This window comes from Myotis brandtii, unplaced genomic scaffold (genome assembly GCF_000412655.1).
Source record: "Myotis brandtii unplaced genomic scaffold, ASM41265v1 scaffold698, whole genome shotgun sequence".
Taxonomy (NCBI): Eukaryota; Metazoa; Chordata; class Mammalia; order Chiroptera; family Vespertilionidae; genus Myotis; species Myotis brandtii.
In genome coordinates, this window is record NW_005370731.1 from 593,215 (window position 1) to 604,162 (window position 10,948).

At 47.3% G+C, this 10,948-nt stretch overlaps 1 protein-coding gene across 1 annotated transcript in view; it reads left to right on the plus strand.

Annotated features, from left to right (window-relative positions):
* The first annotated feature begins 7,129 nt into the window (after positions 1–7,129).
* ZNF771 (zinc finger protein 771) overlaps positions 7,130–10,948 on the plus strand; it is an 8,562-nt gene continuing 4,743 nt past the window's right edge. The window contains exons 1-2 of the mRNA XM_014529781.1: positions 7,130–7,317; positions 7,472–7,627. Of these exons, the coding sequence (XP_014385267.1) occupies positions 7,279–7,317; positions 7,472–7,627 (195 nt within the window). The 5' untranslated portion in view covers positions 7,130–7,278. The remainder of the gene's footprint in view (positions 7,318–7,471; positions 7,628–10,948) is intronic.

The window sequence follows — 10,948 nt, forward strand, 5'->3', positions numbered from 1 at the left end:
ATCCATGAGAGAGAAACATCGATCAGCTGCCTCCTGCACACTCCCTACTGGGGATGTGCCTGCAACCAAGGTACATGCCCTTGACCGGAATTGAACCTGGGACCCTTTAATCCACAGGCCGACACTATCCACTGAGCAACACCAGTTAGGACCCAAATTTCCATTTTTCTTTGTAGAGATGCCAGGGTGTTACCAGACAGGGGACCTGGTCCTGAGCAGGTCTGCCCAGGGCCAGCCTGTAGCATGTGGGTTCTTGACCTCGTGCAGGAAAGATGTCACATGAGTCCAGGTGATTGGGAGGATGTTTATTAAAGCTGAGCCAGTGAACCAAGGAAGCGCTTAGCATAAAAGCAGCAGCAGGACAGACCTAAGGGAGGCTGCTTGGCTCTAGAAATGTTACAGGGAAGAAATGAGCCCAGGCTGGGCTGCTTTTTCTCACTGGAAAGTCACAGAAAAGGGGGCCTTGGAGACAGGTTCATGGGGTGAGCCCAGGAGGAACTGCTGCTGCCTGTTGCTCCCCGGGTTGCAGGTCTCATGGGAACCCTTAAAGTTTAGGAGATGAGTGCCTGTGGGGGAGGAGGGGGGAGGGAAAGGCACGTGTGCTCCCGGGCTGGAATCTTAGGAAAAGTCTAAGGGGAGGGATTCAGTAGAAAATGCATCAGTTTTCCAGGTGTGCCCTTTTAGGGTCATGGTCTCTACTGATTGGTCAGCATCAGGGCAGGGGGTCATTAGTCATTGCAGCTGGTCCTGGTGCCGCCTACCTGGTTTTGCTGCTTTTCTGGGCCTGGAGCTAAAATACAAGAGCCTAGATGTTATCTCTGGGGAGGTGACCGTCTGTACTGGCTGTAATTGCTGGACCAGTTTGTTCAGCATCTGTCTCATTTTCCTCATTCCACTCGGCAAGGAATTTTCTAGTGTCTTACTGGCCTGCTGCAAGGAGGCATCCCCCATGAGATGTAAGAGCCCCATAGGGAACGCCAACTAAACTAATTAATTAATTGACTCGTCTGGGGATGTGCACTTCAAAGGTTGTTACCTAGTGCTCTCAGTTCTCACCACTGTATTAGAGAGCCAGGGAGAGAAAGCAGGACTCTAAGAGGGCTCAAAGCAACTACGGAGGTGATGCCCCTTGCAGTCAACTCAAGCAGCCCACTTCAACTCACCACACAATATCCCTAGAAATTTGTTCAGACTCTGCAGACATCCAAATAAAACTAAAATTAAATTAGGAGGAGCACAGATCAATTCTTTTTTTTATTTTATTTATCGATTCATTTTAGAGAGAGAAACACTGATTTGCTGCTTCACTTATTTATGCATTCACTGGTTGATTCTTGTATGTGCCCTGACCAGGGATTGAATCTGCAACCTTGGCATATTGGGATGACGCTCTAACCAACTGTCCAGCCAGGGCCGATAATTTTATTTTTAGCCGGGCCAATGTTGCTCAGTGGTTGAGCATTGACTTATGAACCAGAAGGTCACAGTTCAATTCCTGGTCAGCTTGTGGGCTTGAGCCCTACTAAGTGGCATACAGGAGGCAGCCGATCAATGATTCTCTTTCATTATTGATGTTTCTCTCTCTCTCTCCCTCTCCCTTCCTCTCTGAAAGCAAAAAAAATTTTTTTTTAAGTTAACAAGAAATTTTAGAGTTCTGTCTGGGTAGCTCAGTTGATTAGAGCATCATCCTGATATGCCAAGGTTGCAGGTTCGATTCCCAGTCAGGGCACATACAAGACTCAAACATGAATGCATACATAAGTAAAGCGGGGCGGGGGGGAATAAAAAAAAATAAGTAAAGCAACAAGTTTCCCTCTCTCTCAAATCAATAAATTAAAAAAGAAATTGTAGAGATGTCCCTGATCTAAAGAAGACTGCTAACGCTAATAAATGCCAATACCCTGTTCTTCCCCCTTCTGCAGCTCTTCCCCTATATCCTTTGCTCTCTGAGCTTTCTTGTCCGGACTTGCCCTCTCTCTCCCTTCTTCCTTCCCCTTCTATCTCCTCTCTACCTCTTCCACCACCACCTCCCATACTGACCTAGGGCAGTGGTCGGCAAACATGTGGCACATGCGGCTCTTTGGCCCCTTGAATGTGGCTCTTCCTAAGCCTTAGGAGTACCTTAATTAAGTTAATAACAATGTACCTAGCTATATAGTTTAAGTTTAAAAAAATTGGCTCTCAAAAGAAATTTCAGTCGTTGTACTGTTGATATTTGGCTCTGTTGACTAATGAGTTTGCCAACCACTGACTTAGGGGAAAGTGAGGATAGAAATTCAGACAAGGATAATGCAGGAATTCTAGCAGCTCCCTTTGGAGAAAAGCTGGTCTCAGGCAGAGGGGAACCAGCAATTGTATACATTACTTGGACTAGAACATAATTAAGGAATCTACCTAAAGATCTCCCTGATTTTCTCCGGGACCCTGATGGACTCACAAAGGAACTTAATGTAACTGTTAGAGCATGTGATTCTGGCCATTCCGACCTATTCCAATGAATGTACCTACTGGTTTCTGGGAGCAAAAGCAACAGAATGAATAGCTGGGGCATGCGTGGGAGGCAACTAATTCAATGTGTCTCCCTCACATTGATGTTTCTCTCTTTCTGTCTCTCCCCTGCCTTCCACTCTCTCTAAAAATCAATGGGAAAGAAATATCCTCGGGTGAGGATTAACAAAACAAAAAAAAGAAGAAGAAGAAAAAGAAAGAAAGAAAAGAGAAAGAAAACTGAAATGGGATTTAGAAAAAAATAAAAAGAGCCCAGCCGGTGTTGCTTAGTGGTTAAGCATCAACCTATGAACCAGGAGGTCACGACTGGATTCGGGGTTGATACTGAGTGTGGGGTGTGCAGGAGGCAGCTGATCAGTGATTCTCTCTCATCATTGATGTTTCTCTCTCTTCCTCTCTGAAATCAACAATAAAAATATATTTTTTAAAAAGCTCTACATTTATATATTTTAATTTTTTTCCTTTTTAAATAAATTTATTGGGGTGACATCGGTTAATATGATCATATAGGTTTCAGGTGTGGGTTTCTATGTTACAAGATCTGTATATTGCACTGTGTGCCCACCGCCCTGTTAAAGAGCTAAAGAAAAAATTGCCTCAAGCTCCCACTCTGGGACACCTTAATTATAAACTTTCTAATTTTTTATTTTATTTATTAAAATATATTTTATTGATTTTTTACAGAGAGGAAGGGAGAGGGATAGAGAGTTAGAAACATCGATGAGAGAGAAACATCGATCAGCTGCCTCCTGCACGCCCCCTACTGTGATCAAGCTCACAACTCAGGCATGTGCTGTCATCAGGAACTGAACTGGCAACATTTCCCACCCAGTAAGCCATACTGTCAGGGCTTAATGTAACAGTCTTAACTCAGCAACTTTGCTACCTTCTTTGCAGGATGAAGACAGCAATGATTACGTTTTGCCCACTGACCACCTTCTTGTTCCTAGGAATGGTTTACAGAAAACTCCTTGGTAATGCTGACTTAATTTGGCTTCCAGATGGAGCTGTAAAAGGTGACCAGTGATATTACCTAGCTGGATACGCGATTAGCTTCCAGGGTGGATATAATTGAAGGTTCTTATTTACCTCAATAAGATCTTTCCAACAAGCTGAATTAATTATTCTAACTCGGACTTGTCAATTGGCCAACAATCAAATAGCCAATATTTGTACTAATCTATCCCCTTGGTGTAGCTCACAACTCTAGAATGTTTTAGAAACAGTGAGGCCTCTTGACTTTCTCAGGACAGCGCATAAAGAATAGAAAATAGGTTGCAGAATTATTAGATGTCATACAGAAATTGAAACAATTGGCAATTATCAAAATTCCAGGACATTTTAAAGCTGCCACCATGAAAGCAATAGGAAATCATTTAGCTGATGCTGCAGCTAGACAGGCAGCATTAAACAGCCAAATTATCTAGACCCGAGAATGATCCCTGCTTCCTATGAAATCAAAAGGTTCACTTTTACCGTTCCAATGGACAGCTGCAGAAGGAAAGAGGATATGGCAACAAGGGGGAACCTTTGCCTTGGCCAGTGTGGCTCAGTTGGTTAGACCGTTGTCTCACACACCAAAAAGTTGTGGATTTGATTCCAGGTTGGGAAACATACAGGAGGCAACAAATCAATGTTTCCCATTCACATCAATGTTTCTCTCTCTCCCTTCCTCTCTCTCTCAAATCAATAAACAAATCCTCAGGTGAGGATTAAAAAGGTCAGGTAGCGGGAATCTTTGACCCAGGCAAACACATATGGCTTGGACTCAATCAGAAACCAATCTTACCTATAGGGGCCCAACTCCCTATACTTCAACATATACATGTAAATCATCCCAAAAAGATGATTTCATGAAGTAAGCAATATTACTAGAAATCTTCTCTTACTGTTTCATAAAGTATACAGCCGATGTTCTATCTGTCCAAATATAATCCTGGAAAACCAGTCCATGGATCCCAAGGACATTTTCCACTTCCTTTAGATCCATTTGAGGTATGGTAATTGAATTTTTTTAAAAAAAGTTTTTGCAGCCGAAACCGGTTTGGCTCGGTGGATAGAGCGTCGGCCTGCGGACTGAAAGGTCCCAGGTTCGATTCCGGTCAAGGGCATGTACCTGGGTTGCGGGCACATCCCCAGTGGGAGATGTGCAGGAGGCAGCTGATCGATGTTTCTCTCTCATCGATGTTTCTAACTCTCTATCTCTCTCCCTTCCCCTCTGTAAAAAATCAAGATTTAGTGAGAAAAATAGCATTGTTCTACATATTTTGCAGATCTCTTGAATGCCTGGCTGATTGGAAGAGAGCTTGATTCTCATACTTGCGTCTGCATTCAATGTTTTGTGGTATGTTGTTTTGGTTGAAGTATATGAAGAAAATCAGATTCTACACATATGTTAATGGAAAAGGGAGAAGTCTTTTAATAATCTTTATAGGTAATTCTATATATCCCTTTTTGATACTATATTAAAACTCAGCGTTAAGAGTATCTTAAAAGTTAGTTGCAATGTCAAATCTAAAACCATATCAATAAACTTCATATTCTCTTACATTAAAGTACATTGTTCTATCTTGTACTTTAATGGACCTATACTCTGTGCAATTTTGTAATATCATACTTGGATTATTTGGAAAATATTGGTTGAGTTCTTCAAATCTTCCAAATGTTAAAACATTTCATTTAGCCGAAACCGGTTTGGCTCAGTGGATAGAGCGTCGGCCTGCGGACTGAAAGGTCCCAGGTTCGATTCCGGTCAAGGGCATGTACCTGGGTTGCGGGCACATCCCCAGTGGGAGATGTGCAGGAGGCAGCTGATGGATGTTTCTCTCTCATCGATGTTTCTAACTCTCCATCTCTCTCCCTTCCTCTCTGTAAAAAATCAATAAAATATATTTAAAAAAAAGTTTTTGCATATTTTTATTGATTTCAAAGTGGAAGGGAGAGAGAGATGGAAACATCAATGATGAGAGAGAATCATTGATCAGCTGCCTTCTGCACGCCCCACACTGGGGATCAAGGCCACAATCCAGGCATGTGCCCTTGACCGGAATTGAACCCAAGACCCTTCAGTCCACAGGTGGAAGCTGTATCCATTGAGCCAAACTGGCTAGGGTGGTATGGTAATTGAATTTTATCCAAATGCCACCATTTCATATATGATGATTTGTATGCTTTCTTACTGGGTTGAGGCATTTCCTGGCAGGAGAGCAACAACCTTAAGGCTAGGTAAATTATTATTGGGAAAAATTAAATCCCAATTGGGAAATTCCCTCTGAGTTACAGTGACTGAAGGACTCATTTCACTGGGCAAATAGTGCAATCCATTTGTAATATTTGGCCTATTCTACAGTGTTTTTATTGTGTTTACCACCCCAGTTCTCTGGATGGGTAGAACATACAAATGGCACAATTCAAACTCAACTAGGGAAAACCCACTTGGGCTCCCTCCCTGCCTGCTGAAACTTTGCTTCTGCTTACAAAAAACAAACAACTCAACCAGGTATATTTTCAGAAGCTTTTAATCTCTGTTGGCTAAAAGATCTCCCTATACTTCTCCTCAACCTGAAATCTACTTCTTTGGCAAACATAGCCTTTCTCCTTATGAAATAGTCACGTTACCCCATAAATCTGGATGAAGGAACATATGAATCAACTTTACTAAAAGGAGACATTCTGAATTATTACCAAGGGCTCATTACCAGCTTTTAGAAACTGATAAATGAGTGACACTTCATTTCCCTGCATACTCCCCGGAGAGGAAGACTTCAAAGACCACGACTTGGCCCGGCTGGTGTGGCTCAGCAGTTGAGCTCGGTTGCAGGCTGCATCCCCGCCCCATCCGGGCTCCTGCGGAAGGTTAGCCATTGATGTGTCTCTCTCACATCCATGTTTCTCTCTCTTTGTGTCTCCCACTCCCTTCCACTCTCTCTAAATTGAAAAAATATCCTCGGGTGAGGATTAACAAAACAAAACAAAACAAAACACACCGACACATATTCAATTTTCAAGTGATCGTGAGACGCTTGGCATGCTGGCGCATAGCAGGCACGTGACCAAGACGGGGCAGCGGTAGCCTTTTGTGGGCGTGGGTTTGGTAAGCGTATTTTCAAGGAGCGAGATGTCTCAGAGTCCAGGAAGAGCAACGCCGAGAAGGAGAAAAGACAGCGAAGGAGGAAAGAGAGGAAAAGGGAAGAGGTGAGGAGGAACCAGGGTGGAGGGCGCCAGCGAGAGGCCCAGGCCCGGGCTGGAGCGCCCGAAGCCTAGTTTGGGCGGAGCGGACGTGCCCGGCCGCAGCGGAGACCCCGAGCGGCACAGGAGGAACGCCCTGAAGGTGGGTCAGAACCGGACTGCGAGGACCTTGAGATTCGGGGTGTAGCGGGCGGGGGTCCTGGGAGCTGGGGAACGGCGGCAGCCACTGCTTCTGGGCGCTCCATCCTCCAGGGACAGCTCGGACTGGACGCCTGGGTCCTCCGGATCCCGCCCCTAGGGGGCGGGGTTAGCGGTTCTGACCAATGACAGGCCGCCAAGAGGCCCCGCCCCCGAAGCATCACAAGTGTCCAAACCCGGGGAGCCCTGTCCTGGTGGGGGGATTGCGCGAATGCGGAATCTGCAGCTGGTGAGTGCGCACCCCCAGGTCTCCGCACCGATCCCGCCTCCAGCCGGTGCCCTGCAGATCCGGCCCGACCCAGGCGCCGGCAGTGACTCAGCGCGGGGAGGGTGGCGACTCGTTGGCACTGGAGATTCGAACTGTTCTGGGCCTTGAACGCCGGGATGAGTGGCGTGAACGAGTGTCTTCGGAGCTGGTCGCGGGCAAGTGCTGGTGCCTAGGGCCGAGCTGGGTGGGAGGGAGAGGGCCCAACCCAACCCCAGGGTCGGCCGAGGGAAGCCGCGCTGCACCGCCTTGCCTGGGCCAGGCCGGGGTGCGGGGTGGGTCCCGAGCTTCTGACCCAGCTGCCCGCCCTAGGACACCAAGATGCCTGGCGAACAGCAGACACCGAAGGTGGAGGAGGAGGAGGAAGAGATGCAAGAGGAGATGGTGCTGCTGGTGAAGGATGAGGAGGATGAGGGTGAGGAGAAGTATGAGGTGGTGAAACTCAAGATCCCCGTGGACAACAAGGAGGTACGTGTCCCACACCCCGATCCCTAACCTGGAATCTGAGGATGAGCAACCCATCCTTCTGCCCCACTGCCCATGCTGAGGTCAAAGAGGTGTCACACCTACTGTGCCAGGGTCCGTGCTGGGTGACCACCATATATATACAGTCCTGGGTTCCCCATGGAGCTTGATGCGTAGCACTGGTAGACTGCTGAGTAACCGCGCAGCTACTATCCTGTGTGGTGAGAGCAGGCGCCGGGGAGAGAAGCCCGGAGCTGGGAGCCTAATGCAGACGGGGTGGGGGAGGGGCCAGGTTAGGCAACAGAAACCCCGGGCTCCTGGTAGCATTTACTCTTCTCCAGACACTGTGTTAAGCACCGCGGTTCTATAACATAGGGAGTATTTGTTCCATTTTACAGGTGAGGGGACTGAGGCCCAGGAAGCTTGATAGTTTGGTGACTGGCCAAGGTCTCAAAGTTAGTGAAGAGATGGCTTATCTGAGACCAGTGAGAGTGAGGGGTGAGGTGAGTGGCGACTCCAGGCAGAAGAAATGGGCCTTTCAGTGGCCCAGAGGGAGTGAGTGGGGCACGGGGAGAAGCGTGGAGGAGCCCAGGTAGGGCATTTGGGATTTATCCTGAGGGAGAGGAAGGTTTAACGAGAGGAGCTTTAATATCAGAATAGGAGTTAGATTTCCCCCTTCAAGCCCCAAACTGCCACAACTTCCAGTGCAGCCCTGCTCATACCTGGAGAACTCTGGCTGGGCCAGGTTTCTGGGCCCAGGCTCTGGTTTCTTCCTGCAGGGGAGCCAGTTCCCAGGGAAAGACGTTCTGCTGCCCCCTAGTGGGTGTGGTGGGCCCTCGGGGGAGGGGGCTGGCTGCTTTGGCCTCTGCTCCCAGTCAAAATAGCTCTGGAGGTCTGTTTTTCTCAGGCCTCCTTGGCCCATCATCCTAGCTTACTCTGCCTCCTCTGGCCCTGTGATCTCCTGATCTCCCCATTCCACCTATAAGTTAAGAACTTGGACTCCAGCCTGGCCAGCGTGGCTCAGTGGTTGAGCCTCAACCTATGAACCTGGAGGTCAGGGATTCCTGGTCAGGGCACATGCCCAGGTTGCAGGCTTGATTCCCAGTGTGGGGTGTGTAGGAGGCAGCCAATCAATGATTCTCTCTCTTCATTGATGTTTCTATCTCTCCCTCTCCCTTCCTCTCTTAAATCAATATAAATATATTTTTTAAAAAATAAAAAGAGAACTCAGAGACTCTAGAGCTCAAGATGGACTTCCATTCCATCTCCATCAGCTACCAGCTGTGTCACCCTGGGCAATCTCTTCTAGATTAAATGTCTTAATTTTAAAGTCTTTGTGCCTCACTTTCCTCATTTGTAAAAGGAAGATCATACCCGCACCTACTCCTTAGGGTTGTGAGGATGAAATGAGTTAATACATGTAAAGAGCCAGAACTGTGTATGGCACATAATAAATACTAGGTAAATATTATTCATTCTCCTTCTTCCTAAAATTTAAGGCCTTGGTCTACGTCATCCTTCTGGAGGATATTTTTTTAATATATATTTTTTTGTTGATTTCAGAGAGGAAGGGAGTGGGAGAGAGAGATAGAAACATCAATAATGAGAATCATTGATCTGCTGCCTCCTTCCGGCGCAGCCTCCGTCAGGCAGAAGCCCTGGATCTGCCCCTGCAGCTACTATCCTGTGTGGTGAGAGCAGGCGCCGGGGTGAGCAAGCCTGCAACCCAGGCACGTGCCCTTGACCAGAATACAACCCGGGACCCTTGAGTCCCCAGGCCAACGCTCTACCCACTGGACAAACCCTAGGGCCTTCTGGAGAATTTTCAACTCATTTTTATCAAAAGCCTTTTTGGGCTGTATCCTAGGGCTGGGTGTGAAAGGGGAGACCCACATGGGGGCCTAGATAGAAGATTGAGGGCAGACAGCTCAAGGCAGTGGGGAAGGCTCACAGACAAAGCTCAGTGGGCATTTGGCAAATGGAGGCAGAGGAGGGGCTTCCAGGAGGAGGAAACAGCAAAAGCAAAGGCTCAGAGGAGACGGGGCCAGAGAGCTACAGGTATTGGAAGCCGCATAGGAATTTTGCATTCGCGTGAGGTGATACGGTGCCATCAGAAGCCTCAGATCAGAGGAGGCACGTTAGGTTTTCTGTTCAGAAGATTCCCTGGCTGTTGTGGGGAGAACAGGCCATGTGAGGCTGGCAGCCTGCTCTCAGATAGTGACAGCAGTGGAGACAAGACAGAAAGTTGGGGATATTTTCGAACCTTGAGTGGACTGTCTAGAGCTAAGGATGGGATGGAGGAGGCTGGGCATGGCTGGTCATGAAATGTGTACGGAGGGCTAGACGCTAGACAGAACATGTAGCAGTTAAAAGCATCGGTTCAAATCCCAGCTTCACCATTTACCAGCTTTGCCTTGGCTTTCTCACCTGTAAAGTGAGATAATGAAAGTAAGATTTTTGAAAGCCAGACTGAGTATCTATCATCTGGGTGACTGGATTTGGAGGAGGGTGGAAATGAGGATTACTCACACACTTCCCATCAACGTTTAGCACAACACCTGCCCACAAGGTAGCTCATGAGCTTGCTGTGTGGTCTCCCTGAGTCTGTTTCTATGAAGATTGTCGTCTCCAAAGCTCTTTCTAGTGCTGACATCCTGCATCTCGTAGCTGTCATCACCCAGTCCCATGGCCAGTCGTTGTCCAGAACAGGCCTGAATTATGCTGCACACGGGCGCTGAAGAATTCTCTCACTGCCTATCAAAATCCAACTTCTCCTTAATGAACACAAAGATATTCTCAAAGGGCTCTGTGCACATCTAATCCTCTCTCTCTCTTTGCTTAAACTTTTGAGTGTTTTTCTGTTTCCCTCAGGATACAGTCTTAGCTCCTAGGCCTGGCATTCAAAGCTCTACACCACCTGACCTCATGTCCTGACTTCATGACCCAACACCCATCCCATGCCCCAGTTCAAACAGACCTGCCCCTTTCTCACCTCTAAGCCTGCCTGTGCGGTCCTTCAGCCTGTAAAACCCTCTTCACCTCTCCCACCTGCTTTCTCCAGGAGTTGTTTTCTCTTTTAAGAAGCATACAAGTCACCTGGGAATCTTGTTAAAGTGAAGGTTGTGATTCAGTAGGTCTGTGGTGGGACTTGAGATTCTAACAAGTTCCCGGTGATGCTGATATGGCTGGTCTGTAGCAAGGAGCTAGTGGTTCTCAACCTTGGCTGCACATTAGAATCACCTGGGAATCTTTTTAAAATCCTGATTTCTGGGCCTCATCCTCTGGAAATTCTGTTTCTTTGTTATGGGGTGGGGCCACAACATT